The sequence below is a fragment of the Astatotilapia calliptera genome, chromosome 6, assembly GCF_900246225.1.
Source record: "Astatotilapia calliptera chromosome 6, fAstCal1.2, whole genome shotgun sequence".
Taxonomy (NCBI): domain Eukaryota; kingdom Metazoa; phylum Chordata; class Actinopteri; order Cichliformes; family Cichlidae; genus Astatotilapia; species Astatotilapia calliptera.
Window position 1 is genome coordinate 14,149,845 of NC_039307.1, and position 14,973 is coordinate 14,164,817.

General features: G+C 36.8%; 1 protein-coding gene across 2 annotated transcripts in view; it reads left to right on the top strand.

Annotated features, from left to right (window-relative positions):
• LOC113023951 (E3 ubiquitin-protein ligase SMURF2-like) overlaps positions 1-14,973 on the top strand; it is a 60,670-nt gene that overhangs the window by 15,415 nt on the left and 30,282 nt on the right. For both annotated transcript variants that reach the window (XM_026170452.1, XM_026170453.1), the window contains exons 2-3: positions 10,957-10,995; positions 12,791-12,899. In XM_026170452.1, coding sequence (XP_026026237.1) covers positions 10,957-10,995; positions 12,791-12,899 — 148 coding nt within the window. The remainder of the gene's footprint in view (positions 1-10,956; positions 10,996-12,790; positions 12,900-14,973) is intronic.

Here is a 14,973-nt window from a genome sequence, read left to right on the forward strand (position 1 = left end):
TATTTTGGCCCTTGTTCTTAAATAATATATGACTATCTAGCTTTTTGTATTGTGATGAAAATGTAGGCTCTCATGTAGTGACTAGCTTGTCCTTTTCCCTTCACTGCTCCATCTCATCTCCTCTTTTATCGCTCTTTTCTCTGTTGGTACTCTCCTAGATCTCCACCTCCCCATCCCATCCTCAGAATGCTTTTTTTCCACGTCACAGTCATGAACATCATCATTTTCCACCTGTCATCTCTCTTTGTGTTGTTTATAGATGCTAATAGTCCACGCAGAGACTGTTAATAAATGAATCCATCCATATGGGAATAAATCCACATAACTATTGTTTTCGTGTTACTTTGTGCATAGACCTACACTGCATACTAGTTATAGTTTTCATCCCTTCAAATAACCAGTTGGCACTTAGATTGAAGCCATAGTTGCCTTTTAAGATAAAGCTGTTAAGACATGGACAAGCATGTTCTGCACACAATTTTACATGTACTGAATAGTAAATAAACACATTATACATATAGAATTATACATTTGTACTGAAAATTATTATATAAAAGTAGTTTAAAACTATAGCCATGACAAAACAGTCATTTGAACTTTTTGACTATCTACACACAGGTAAGCAGCTTCAGGAGCAAATTGCCTTTTTGGGTGAACTGAAAGCACAATAAGCAGCAATGTTTTTCTATGTCTAATGGCCGTCTTCCTTTGTCTCTTCCTTAGTGTCTTATACATGAAACAAATCACTCTTCCAGCCCAAACCTTACATAGTTTGACATCTGAATCACAGTAGCCTTCTAATCTTAGATATTGACAAAAATGACCTTACATTCTTGAACCACTATTTACTTGGATCACATCCATTGTGGTCTGTCCTCATAAAGATCCTGGACCAGCTTTCCACTAGGCGAAGTATCAGACCGAAGTAAGCTATTTCCCAGTCACAAGTGTACCTAATAAGTCACATGTGAATAACTTTCCTCTGGTATATTATACTTCAATGTATCCGATTCAAGCGTTATTCTTCCTGTATGATTATTCCATTTACTTTGTGACTCAGGCTTTAGATGGTCTTGCTTGACTCACAGCTCATTTCCTTTTCCTTAATTCCTTAATTCTTATTATCTGGACCTAGATTCTTTACTGACTCCACATCTTTCATCAGTGATTTCACAAGATTAAAAAACTCTCAATTTAGTTCTTATTTGCCAGCTTCCCTGCATCCAAAATACTAATTTAGAATAATCTTTGTATTTTATTAGGTGATATGGAAAAACCCAAACTCTTTCAGTAGTTGTTCTGGTATTATTTGGGGAATTTTATTATAAGGAGGATTGCTCAATCAACTTTCAATGTAACTATGGATAAAAGTATATAAATAGAGATCTTTTTTTAATACATTTGACCATTTTTAAGCTTTATGCCAGTTATCATTAAATTCGATGGTAATCAAACACATGCCAGATTTATTGATGGTTCATAATGAAAAGATAAATGTGGAAACAATTGAACTTGATGAAATGAACTTTTCATTTTTTATTTATGGCATGCACTCAATAGATTTCCAGACAAAGTCCTGCCCTACTTTTTCTTATCTCTCACTGCCATCCCTGCTACTCCTCCCTCAGTGTTTCCACTGTTTCTGGAATACCATCACTGTCATTCCCTAGTTATTTTACCCCCCTTCCCTCCCTCTCTTTTGCTGTATTTCTCTCCATTTCTCCCCCTCTAATATCTGCATTCCACAGATTTGTGACTGTAGATATACCTTTCTCCTCCCTTCCTGACATTTCTTCCTCCCTTCTCATTCCACCGTAAATTCCTGCCTCCAGATGAACATTTTGCCTTTACCTTCTCACCCCTCTCTATGTAGTGACTACATTCACTCTAAATTCCTGCCTGCAAATTGTTGGCATCTCCTCAGGGAGCAGAGAGGAGGGGGAGTGTCAGCTGTAGTCTACTGGCCTCTCAACTGAGTGACACAATTGGCATCCTGCGCATTTACTGGGCTCAAGGAAGGCTCAGTGTAGGAGGCTGAGAAATCGAGTAATGGTTTTATAGAGGAAGTGTAGATTAGGTTTTGGAGACCCATAAATGCTTATTCATACCACATCATCATTATTTTATTTTTATGTATATTTATTTTTTGGAGAGTGTAAGATAAACTTGCATATAGACAACTTGTGCTGACGTCTTCCCCTCATGAGCTCTATTCCTTGTATTGCAGTGTATTGCAGTGAGCAAGTAAGCGAGGAAGGGAAGTGGAAATGTTTGGTTTAACTTTTAAACAATACTGTGAATGAGACTGCATAAGGGAGTTGTAAGAGTCATAATAGAGCCAAATCTGTGGGGGAAGTTGAAGGCCTTCCCTCTTATTATCATTATCACAAAGGCTACCACGATGCAACCGTGTATATTACAGAGGTAGGAAAAAATATCTATACAGCTCTTGGCACTAAATATTTTCATTAAAATATGCAGGTTCCTTAATTACTTTGTCTTAACAGAGTCACTCCTAGCAATGGCAGTCTTGTAGACTTTGGTCATTTTAGATGTAAGTTTGCTTAGATGTTAGAGACATTTAATCCCAGTGTTCATAAACTCTGCAAACTGGTAGTATGGCTTGGTGTACCTTGGTGTGGAATAATGTTGAACTTTTTTTTTGTAAATACAGTCCTTCATTGGCCAGACTTTTATTATGTTTCTGTTGTTGTTGTGTTTTTGTTTGTTTGTTTTTCCAAATTGAAAAAGGGGATGTTAACATGGTCTCAAGCAGCTTAGTTTAGCAGCTTGAAGCTTTATTCTCAACCCACATTGGCAGGCAGCAGGTGAAATGTGTTCAGAGGCGAGAGTAATAAAATTCTGGCTATGGGCCATAAACACATTTCATTACTTGGCAGACAAGACTTGGTAAAGTAGAAAAGTATTCATTTTTTCCCCTCTATATTGTTAATCTTCCAAATCTGATATGTTTTTGTGCAACTTTCTGTCCCTGAAGTCACTTACATTGTTGCTATAGATGCATACTTGAATGACTATGCAAGCCAGTGCATTATTGAAGTAGTTGTCTCTATAGAAATCCTATAGAAATGATTCACTTTTATCATCATTTAGAGCTGGGTGAGTGTCCTCCATTTAATTTCCAGCAATTGTGAAAACAAGCTCATCGGACTAAAATGATACAGCTCTTGGTACAACCACACCCATTTATATTTCTTTATCATTTTTTTAATTGCTGTGCTGTTTTGCCCCTCCTTAAAAAGCCCTAACTGTCTCCATGCTTAGTTCAGCCAAGATTAGGGTTTGTGCCCTCACTAACCACAGTTTAAGTTAGCAAATAATGTTTCCAACTATTTACATTACAGGTAGTAACTAAAAAAATGCTGATTATGACTTTCACCATGTTTTTTTTTTTTTTTTTTTTTTTTTGTCTTTGTTTGTACCCTGCATATTTGACAGGAATTCTTTGTTAGCTTTATGTTGCTAATGCAATGAGGTTTAAAATATCCTAGTTAATAGTCAAACCTGACACCCTGGCATAAGCTGTTAAATATGACTCAGCTTGTGAATTGCATTTGACCTCCTCCTTATTCTGGCTGTGTTGTGTTTAATCCAGCCCCAACGGATTATATTCCACTTTGTGCTTTCTAGTGAGTCATTGCCTGTTGGGTCATTGAACCTTTTTTTTTTTTTTTTTTTTTTTTTTTTTTTCAGTTTGTTTATTTGTTTGTGAGAATGCCTTTTTTGGCAGAAAACTGGGATTCTGCTTAAAAATATTTAAAGTGCTTGCATAACAGAAGCCTTTTCTCACCCGGCCCTGCATGAGTTTTAGCGAGACCTGAGCTTTCACCGGGCTTCTTTTCAAAGTCAACAGTGTTGAACATTTTCTTTTGCGCCACACAGTTTACTATGCTAATATTTGGTAACTCTGAAGCTCGATGGGCTTAATGCTATCTAAATTAAATACCAGCACAGCAGTAAACTTGCACATTAGTTTAATCATCACAACTTAAGGCAAATATGCACTAAACTGAACTTGAAACAATGAACATGATACAGAAAAAGGCTCTTCAAAAGAGTGTTCCCTGCATGTTCAACAGCAGGGTCGTGCTGATGCAGCATTTGTTGACTGTACTGTCCTTGGATTGCTGCTGGATAATTAATTGAGCAAATGGACCACAAAATGGCTGCATTTGGCTGTAGTGTTAGCTGTGCGCAATCACACAGTCATCTACTGGGGTTACTCGGACAGCGCAACCCAGCTCTGCTCTATCTGAGAATGCAGTAGGCTAGAGGCATGCTGGTAGTTGTGCAGTGAACTGGTGATTGCAAATCACAAACATTTGTGAACTCTAATGCAGCTCATGCCCTTTTTCTTGTCATCCCTTTTTATAAATATATTTTTTTTTCCATTCATCTTTACGTTGTCAGGGTCTGCAGGCAGTTTGGTCAATGTATTAACATTTATTCATTGATTGACAGATCAAGCAATTACATTTAGTTTGTGGTGCAGTTGCCAGGCTTGTATCATGTCAAGGTTCTCTTTATTAATATTTTTGAGATTTTACTCTGGTCCTTTGCAACAGAAGTACTCGACCGGAATTAAACTGATTAACTTGCGATCTATTCTGACCGTTAGGCTCACGGGACACTCAAAGGATTTGGAGTCCGATCCCACATCCCACCCCTCACCCCTTTTCCGAACAAATGCAGGGCATTTAACAACTGTTGATGACTTCTTGTGCAGGGTCCCTTGAGGGAAAAAAAGTCAGAATCACCCGGCGCCCCCCGCATGTGTCTGTTTATGATCTTTCACCTTATGACCAGAACTAATACCAACCTTTAGCTTGACACTTTTTTATTCTGACAGGTGGAGATGTTACAAAAGTGCCTCCCTTTGTGATCAAAGGACACTCATAATATTTTGTTACCTTTTCTTTTTTTTAATTCACAGTATAATTATAACCAAATGTGAATTCATGGAAATTGCATGGGTGGCAATGAAGAGCAATACATTTTTTTTTTCAGTTGTAAGATGTAATTTGTACACATTATTATATTATAATTGAAAATATTTTAAAAATTTCCTCTGTTGTAGCAAATGAAAGTATCACCATATGAAATCATTTTATAATCTGAGAAGATGGAATCCTGACTTAACCTGAGATGATTGGACAAAAATTGCATTGTAAGGAAAAGTAATTAAAAGTATGGCTGGGCCATATCATACCGTTCACGGTAATACCGGTATGATGTTGGGCAACAATAAGAAAATACTGCAATAGAATACGGGTAAAACGCGCATGCGCAGTGCCTTTGTTTTTATACGCACATGGCGGAATAAGCATTACGGCTATCGTAGGCAGGAGCCTTGTTTGTGTGTGTGTGTGTGTGTGTGTGTGTGTGTGTAACCTCTTAGGTTTTGTGGATATTATACGTGGTTATGCTGAGGATATGTCGGCCAATTTCCACTGGAAATGCCTTTTGGTTAAACTGCCAGCAACGAATTTGCATTTGCACTGTTAAATTTTTATATAACTTTAATGCACATAAAAAAAAAAAAAAACCAGCTGCTTGTTTAAGTGAAAATACATTGATGTTTTTTTGTTTCGTTTTGGTTTGTTTCGCACTAATAAAGTTGTGGAGTTGTAAAGTGTCTTGTCTAGTGTGAATTATATCGTCAGTTATATCGTTATCGCCAATTTTCAAATGTATATCGTGATGAATATTTTTGGTCACATCGCCCTGCTCTAATTAAAAGCCATTTAATTGTTAGTTGTTTATAGCCTGTGTCCTCGTTTTAACACATTCAAATGTAGGTTTGGAAGGTTTTCATGGGCTTTAAATGGTATACTTCCATTTCCCCTGGGGAAGTGGTACCGTTGACCTCTGAAATGTACAGACATATTGTCTGGATTAGTGAAAGGGCACTGTGTGTCTCCACATCCCTTATCTACCAGACAGTGGTAAAAACATTATCCTTCTATGTTAATTGCTTAGATGGGTAAGTTTGGTTTGGGGTAGCTGTTTCACTGGCTTATTTTAGCCTGTGTAATGTGGTGATCCACTTGCAAATTATCCCAAAACAGCAGCTGCTCCTTTAAATCATTTTGAATAAACAATGGAGTAGAGTTGACCCCATTTTGAACTTTTAACTGCTACCACAGCTTTGTTTAAGATGAGAGCAATATTGGGTGGTCAGAGGACTATGTTAGGAGGAAGCTATTTATTTATTTATCTTTTCCCCAAGAATCTGTATTATTAAAAGTATTTTTTCAAGCACAGCATGTGACTATGATTTTTAACAAAAATACTGTGGAATATTGGCTATCCATGTTTAAAGTTGATTATTCAAACACTGCAGTGAGAAGTGTGAAAATAGATGCAAATCTCTTGAGGTTTTTAACTGAACTGATTTTTGATGTAAGTTAATCATCAAAACTTCATGTTATTGCAAGACTAGGAAAAGAGAGCAATCAAAATAGCTATAGGGATTATTATTTATTGTTTTAGTATGTACTGTTAGTATTTCCAGTCTTAAGATTACCTACCAAGAATGTCTACAACTGTAACCTGTATTTAAGGTTAAGTGAATTGTGAAAAATCTTGGTATAACATCAGCAGCTAAACAGAATTATTAAAACAGGAGATGTGCTGAAAATCATACATCTAAAATACCAGGAATTCTGAAATTCTTTCATTAAACAATAGAGAGAAAATGACAGTTAGTGGTTGTCATTTGTGACTGCGCAAGTATTCAGTCAGACTTATTATCTTTCCCCTTGCTTTTAAAATTAGGTTTTATGGTTGGGATGATGACCCATAGACAACACAAAGGACAGCCTCACCCCAGGGCTTCTTGGTGGTTTACTGTTTCCTAGTTGACCTAGCTTTCTGTGTTAGGATCTGAATGAGTCTGGTCTCCTGCCAGCCATGGCTTGCCTGCTCACGTGGCAGCTATTTAACACTGTCGGATCCCTAGAGGGCACAGTGTGAGATTTGACTCATTGGTGATTGTAGTTCACAGTGGAAGAGTGTGCATATGTGTAGATAAGGTTATAAAAATATTTCGGCATATTTTCTAAATCCTTATGGGAAGGCTGTAAATTGATATAGAAATCTGATCTGGGGTAGTAGTAATAAAAGCTGAATAAAAGCTCAAATAGGAGCTTCTTTGGTGTGTGTGTGTGTGTGTGTGTGTGTGTGTGTGTGTGTTTTTTTTTTTTTTTTTTTTTTAATCTTTTCTTTTAGTTGTACAAAGTCCCGTTTATGTGAGACAGCGTTATTGAAAATTAATTTTTGTTATATTGTATTTAGTCCATATTAAGATTGTGCCAAATTCATGTTTTCTAAGAGCATTATGATGAATACAAAATGTACCTAAAGTCATGTTTGGTGCCAGTTAAGTCACAATTTTATTTTATGTATTCTGGTACCAGTTATGTATTTTTTGGATCTCAGTTCTCCTTAAGAAGCTAATTGGAGGAGGATGCTTTCTCCCTGATTTGAAGGGTGAGAAGTTCATTAGCTCATCAATAATGAAGATCTTTTCTCTAAAAAGCACTTAGTACAAACTCACATGTCCATATGGGTTACAGTCCAGAACTATTTGTTTCATGAAATGTCACTTTTAATATTGTCTTGTTCCCTCCCATGATCTTACAGCACAAATTTAGAAAATCACCAGTAACATAGTTACCTGCAGTAATTATTTCTATCCCTCTTAGATCTTGTGTTTGTCTTATTTCACTGATTATTGATTTGTTGTGCAAGTTACACCCCCTTGAACATATTAAGCACTATCAGTAGCTTTATTCTGATGTGCCTGGCAGCACAGTTAGTGAGAGGCCATTGATAACAAGAAAGAGGATTTTCGCCCTGTCGTAATTATGGCTGAGACAGTGGAGCAGTGTGCAGATTAATCCCTTAATTTTCACTAACACAGTTTGGTAACTTAAGAGCCAAGTGCACCCAATTTAACCTGCTAGCTACTAATCTGTGCTGCCTCTTCAGCACTGGTGAGCGCACACTGCTGTCGGGTCTACACTCCAGATTTTGTTGAGGTTACCAGCCTGGCTCCTGACCTCTAAATGACAACCTGTCTCCAGTTTGCGTAATGATATATTTGAAATTCACTTATGAATTCACTTCAGAATATGTGTTATATAGAATATAACAACTATATATCTATAGATATCTATAGATAGAGATATAGAGATATAGATCTAGATATATAGATATATATCTATAGATAGATAGAGATATATAGATATAGAGATACAATTGATAACGCCTACATAAGAGCAAATAAATGGGATAGAGGTGATGCCTATGACTTTACTTTTAAATATTTATTATTAAAAGCTTCAGTTGTTGTGAATAACCACAGCAAATTGTGCCCTATAATCAGGAACAAACTAAAGACTTTTTTTTTTTTTTGTTTTTGTTTTTGTGGACAGAATGATCAAAGCTTTTACTCAGTTACTCATTTTGGATTGACTATGTTGATTATATTTAGCAGGCAAGAATTTCAAAGCAGAAGAGCAAATGAGCTTTCTGACCAAGTTTGTACTGCTAACACCTTGAAATACATCTGCATTATAGAGTTCTACAAATACCCTGAAGCATGGGTTTCATGCCTATCCTGATCATTCTGGAGGGTTTTTGTTTTTTGTTGTTGCAGTATTTAGTCTTTCAGTTGTAGCATCTATTCACATATGTCCTGCCAAGATTTCAGACCTCTTGTTTTTCACTTGTTGGCCAACATAACCGTGTCCATTTTGTCCCATGCGAGGTTATTTTGGCTGCTTCTGATTTGGCCTGCACCTGTTGGCTTTGGCTGTGTATTTTCCCCTGACAAGTGGATGGTTAGTGTTCATCCAGTCAACGCAGTTTGGTTTGTGTTGAGATTGTCTGTTCCTGTGCTGTGATTCTGATTTGATTGACTGTATCATTTTGGTCACTGTCAAAGTCTCCACATGCAATGGCTGTAATGCTAGGTTTGTTTCTCAAGTCGGCCTCATATCTTTATCGGAAGTAGTGCTCATTAGTGGCAGTTTCTCACACACACACGCAATCTGTTATATAATCCATGTACACAATAGATGCCCACTGTTTTGGCTTGTCTTAATGCGTTTGAAAACTTCTAGTTTGACAAATGCATAAGAAACTGTTTATTTGCTGTACTGAATCAAATAGTAAATGATGTATGCAGTAGGCAGTCTGAGTTGGTAGTATTGCTTTATAATTGCTTTATAATGCCTTTATCCATAGTGCCTAGGTATATAGTCTATTGCTGCATTTGTATAGTTATATATTTTTTTCATAGTCTGTACTATATTTCTAATATGGAGTTTCCAGAATAGTTTTTGTATGTCTTAGTTATTGTTTATACTATAGCTTTTATATGTGTGTGTTTTTGTTTGGCATTTGTTGTGGAGGGCAAAGAGAATTTCTTTGCACGGGGAAACATGTTTCTTTATTGTGCATATGACAATACAACTTTGAAGCTTGAAACGTCTGATCAATGGCAGCTTTTAACCTACGCTGTGTATAGTATAGCTATCGTCCTGTTTTCTGCTGCAAGTAGGTGCCGGTTAAGCATTACACAACAGCTCCTCTACCGGAAACTTACCTTTTGGACTCATCAGAAATTAAAGTTCTCAGTTGAGGCTAAGAAAACAGAAAGGGGGCATGGCTTACAATCAATTCTGTTTTTTGGGTTTCTTCTTTTTATTTCGAGACAAGGAAAGCTTATATGCAGCAAAAGATGAGACTTGTGTTTGTAAGCAGATGTTATACCTTTACAGCTCATTGAGCTGCCTTGGGCTCAGCAGATTTGCACTACCTCCTGTTTAAGTTGTTCTAGATTAACTGTGGTGTTTGCTTTCTTGCTCAAAGACTAAAACTCAGTGAAGCTATTTGGAAAGAGAGAAGTTACCTGTACCTGTATTAGTAATGTATTGGCAGGGCTTGCCCAGGACCATGAATAGAAAGCAGTGAATATTAAAATACATGGATGGCTAAAAGCAGAGAGACTGAATAGTGTGTGTTTCTTTAGTGCCTTTTTGTGATAGGGATCTTGGTCTGTCTGCTGGCAGTGAAGGGTGCTTATTAACTTCCTTTTGCATCTTTCACCTTTTCACTGTTGTTTTTTTCTAAACATTCATTGTGCAAGTTTTCTCTGCCACCGCTCGTTTTTTTTCTTCTTTTTTCCCCCTCTTTTCCTTCTATGCTTGGCCTATTTTGTCTTACTCTGTAAGCATCATAAGATTGTCCAGCCAGTTCCAGACAGAGCTTAATTTCACTTATATTCTATAGCATGTAGTACAAAATATTTAGGAGTAGGAAAATTAAGAATTAAAAAAACATCTTAAAGGGTATAACCATAGCCAAGCATGGGACATACTTTTAGTATCCCTCTTGTTTCTTTTGAAAGCTAGTGTATGCAGTTCGTGTTGCAAACCCCCATAGGCTTGCTTGCTACAAGAAAAAGAGCTTGTCTGTTCAATATTTTACAGTGAGAAACTCTTAACAAGTGTCTCAGCCTGTGAGGGACTGTGAAAATGGACAAACCAAGATGTAGGCCAAAAGAGAGTAGTACCTATTCAGCCTTAGAAACTTAAAAAATAATTAATGAAAATCTACTAAAATTAGAGAGAGAAAGTTATTATTTAAGATGTCAAGCATTTATACATTATGTATATTGTGTTTTTTATAATAGCTTTTTGACATATATGAAACATATTTGTGGCCATTATTTCTTTAAATATGGCTAAATATAAAAAAATAAGGAAAGAATTTTTTTAAATGATACCGAATATTGTTGGAATGCTGTTTCAAAATTATTGTGGCAAATATATCTGAATCACTTTGTTTTTTGTTTTGTTTTTTTTGCATTTGTTGGCAAAAAAAAAAAGTAAAAGAAAACAATATCTGTTTCTTTTTTTTTCCCAGTTCTGTGTGCAAAGAACCTGGCAAAGAAAGACTTCTTTCGTAAGTAAAAACTATTTTTATTTATAAGATGCTATTCCTGTCCTGTTTCCTCTCTTGTACATTAGAATGCTTTGTCAGCAGTGGTGGCTTGCAGCATTTTGAAGTAAAACTGGGAAAACTGTAAAAGAAGTCCCTTAGGAGCCATCTGTCTATTAAACACAACAGGAGCCCTGGTACACACTAGGACCCAATGCTAACCCAAATTCTGGTAATAGGAATGTGGCTCACTGGCACATAAAAACCAAACTAAAAGACTTTAATTGGACAGGATGGATATCGCTATTTTAGTCAAACCCATGAAATACTGTAAATAATAATAGTACTAGATTTAGTGGTTACATTTACAGTTTAGTTTAAGAGCATGCAAGGACGAAGTTTATACTTAGCTTGTTTGTTTGTTTGTTTTAATTAAAACGTAAACTCATTGGTTAACTACCCTCAAAGGTTTACATACCTTAATTATTGAATTTAAATCCAAAATCATCAAGTAAACGACTACAAAAAAATTGTTTTAAAACCTTTTTGATTTCCAGCTGTTATAGTTAAAAATTTGCAATGTAAAAGTAGGATTAAAACATACCTTACATTAGCTCTAACAGCTCAGCTTATGTTTATTAAAAAAAGGGGAAAAACAACTTAAAAATATATTTAAAAATAAATTGCCCAGTGCTTTGGCCAGGCCTGGCGTTGACTCAGACTCAGCCGGCCACTGGGCTTGCAGTACACTGCACTGCAGAAACGCTGCCAAAGTATACAGCCAAGAAATGCACTGTTTTTACTTCAGTTGGAAATTATGGTTTCTCTGAAAGCACTGAACTGCCAAAAGCAGCTTGTACTTCATTTTTGTCTTAAAAAAAAAAAAAAAATGCTCTTATGTATATACACAAATGCACAACCACAACAAAGGAAATTCCAAGACACCACTGAGTGACTAAACAGGTTTATCTTGTGTAAAGTGTCTGCGCTCAGAGTTTCATACCTCGGCAGTTTAAAAAAACATACACATGCATGCACAGACCTAGACAGGGACCCTAAGATAAATACACCATGAAGAATCTCTTATCAGATTTCCAAATGAGTGAGATACTGTGAACAGACTTGTCGTAAAGTTTTTCTGCATATTGCTTCATATGTTCCATGTGTTGTGTAAATGTTTCACAAAATACAGTAGCCCGTGAGAAGATTTTAATTGTACTTTCTTACTTTTTAAAAAATCCTTCATCTTAAACATAAGATAAAGAGCATTAAAGTTAGTATTTTATCTTATCAAATACCTGTTTAATAGGTGTATTATCAGTTATAGCATGAAATAGGAAGCTAACCAAAACGTACAAAACAAGACGCTTGATTAGACTAATAACTTTCTTTATAGTGTCCATATATTTACCCACAAGCTTACACAGCAACACATGTATCCATCCTCCTGTCTCTGCTGGTTTCATGACCTTCACATGAACCTGAGTTTAGTTTTAGTCAGACACTGCAGGGATATTATCATCATATGGGGAAAAATGTAATGTTTATGGACTACAGCAGATTATTATTACAGTTAAAAAGCAGGGGGGGAATGCAGAGAAAATCAACATGTAATTTTAAGAGGAACTCTCACAAAGTAGTGGTGTAGCTGCCAACCTGACTGTCTGTAAATGAGGACAACCAGATAAACTTGTCACTGCAGTCTCAAAGGAGTGACAAAAATAAGGGTTAAAAACTGTGTCACCTCTAGTGCCTCCATGATTGGTGTACCCACAGGGTTTGTACAAAGGTTAAACAAAATGTTTGTCCACTTTTACAGGGTTGCCAGATCCCTTTGCCAAAGTGGTGGTGGATGGTTCAGGACAATGCCACTCTACAGATACTGTGAGAAATACGCTGGACCCAAAATGGAATCAACATTATGATCTGTAAGTCAACAGGAGAAGCCGTGTGCCAGATTGCTGCTTACTCTTTGTGGCTAATTAAGAAACAAATGCTGTAAAAGTGTGCGTTTACTATCAATCAAATTCAAAATGGTCAAAAGAAACATAGAAGGAAGGAATGTAGTGTACTGATTTTGCTCACTCACATGTCTTTGTGTGGAAGGAAGGTAGATTGATTTGTATCTTTCCCCTGTTAAAAAAACAAACCAACCTGATCAATTACATAAAAACAAAACCTGTAGCGTAACATTTCAGGCGTTCCATACCACAGGCCTCACAAAAGGTATTTTCATTACATTTTATGTGGAGGGAGCCAACTTGTATTGATATGGTGCTCTAAAGTAACAGGTTATGTCTACTTCCGGAGCATTTGTGGAAATAACTCCAGAAAGGTCTTCTGTGTGAATCTGAAGACTTTTTTTGGCAAGCTAGCTTTGTCTCAACTAAATGTGGATCGCACACATTTAAAGCTCTACTTTATTTTAATCTCTTTTAGGATTAGCCACATATCATCAGCCTTTGTAACACTATGCAACTTAAATCTTGAAACCTGCTCCTTCAACAAGGGCGGGCTCCTTTCGTTTTCTTTCTGTCCCCAATGTTTAAAAACACCTTCTGTTTGTTACGGTTTCAGATCAAGTATAAAATAATGTGTTCATCATCTTTTCTGTGGTCTCAGATATTGATTTCACTGGGGCTGTGCACTCTGAATGTTAATCTCTACCGAGGATTGTGTTGACAGGCCATTTCAAGAACTGATCACAGTAAACCCCACTTTTGATTATCCCTATGCACTGGTGAGAGATGAAGAGATGAAACTGTGGTAACTGAAGAAAATGAGAGGAAATAAGGGGCCTGAAGAATGAGTCATGAAGAAATAGATGCACACATGAAGTCCAAAAGAAAGACAGTGTCAAGTTACAGGGTGAAAATATGTATCACAATTGGTATGTTGGCTCACTGTCTAGCAATTGGTTTAGTTCATCCTCGTTTTTTGCCGTCACAGCTTCTTCGATTCTGACAGTTGTCTCTATGTTTGCTTCTTTTCAACAGCATCGAAGTGTGCGAGTTACTTTTTATGTAATGAATAACAGTAATTTATAATAATAGAAATATTAATCGTGCACACAGCCTTAAATTAATGCAAATGTTAAAGTAAATACACTTTCGGTGAACATGCATGTGTGAGGGTTTCTCATTTCTCTACAGATGGACAATTCGAATATTTTTGCTCTGTCAACAATGACCTCAGGTTCCCTCCGTTTACATAATTCTCCTCCCCTCTCTGTTTCCCCACCGTCTCAGAGAGGGTGTATTCCCCACCCGTGACCCCTGGCCTCTTCCTCTGGTTCAGGAAATGGCTAACATGCCACAGAAAGCAAATGGGAGTGTGGGCTTGGCAGATCGCCAGCTCACCACACCCCCAACCTCAGCCTCTAGCTTTAGGAGGTGGAGTCTTTTTCAGCATGACACTGGTCCTGACAGGGGCCTTGTTATTGTAAATACACTAAAATAATTATTTGCTTTTTTAGACTACAATTTACACACTATAATTCACCTTGGTGTCCTGCACAGAAGATATTTGAGGACACAAAAAAAAAAAATCTAGTAAGTGTTGAAAGTTTATGAACTCTGCAGTATGCAGGTCTTGTTTTGGCAGGTTGTCTTTTCATGCTTGGCCTCTTATTTCCAGGCTTTTCAGTACAAGTCTTCACATTACTTTAGTTGGGAGTATTGGGTTTGCTTGCTGCTCCCTCTGCCTTTCCCCGAGAGACGTTAAATTCTGTACATGTTGTGTTGTACAGCCTTATGTAATTCAGCCGTCTTTATCACTGGGAACAAATCAAATCTTGTTCAATTAGGATGTGTAAAGTGTTGAACACATAGATGGCATTAGCGTTGATTCCTTCTGGCATTTGTTGACATCCAGATCAATAATATATTGGTAGTAGTTGTCAACCCAACTCTCCTCAATATAGATCGCTTGACACAGGCATTACCTCTACATCAAATTTACCTGCCTATAGTTTAATAAAAAAGTGCTAATTTTGCTGCTGCT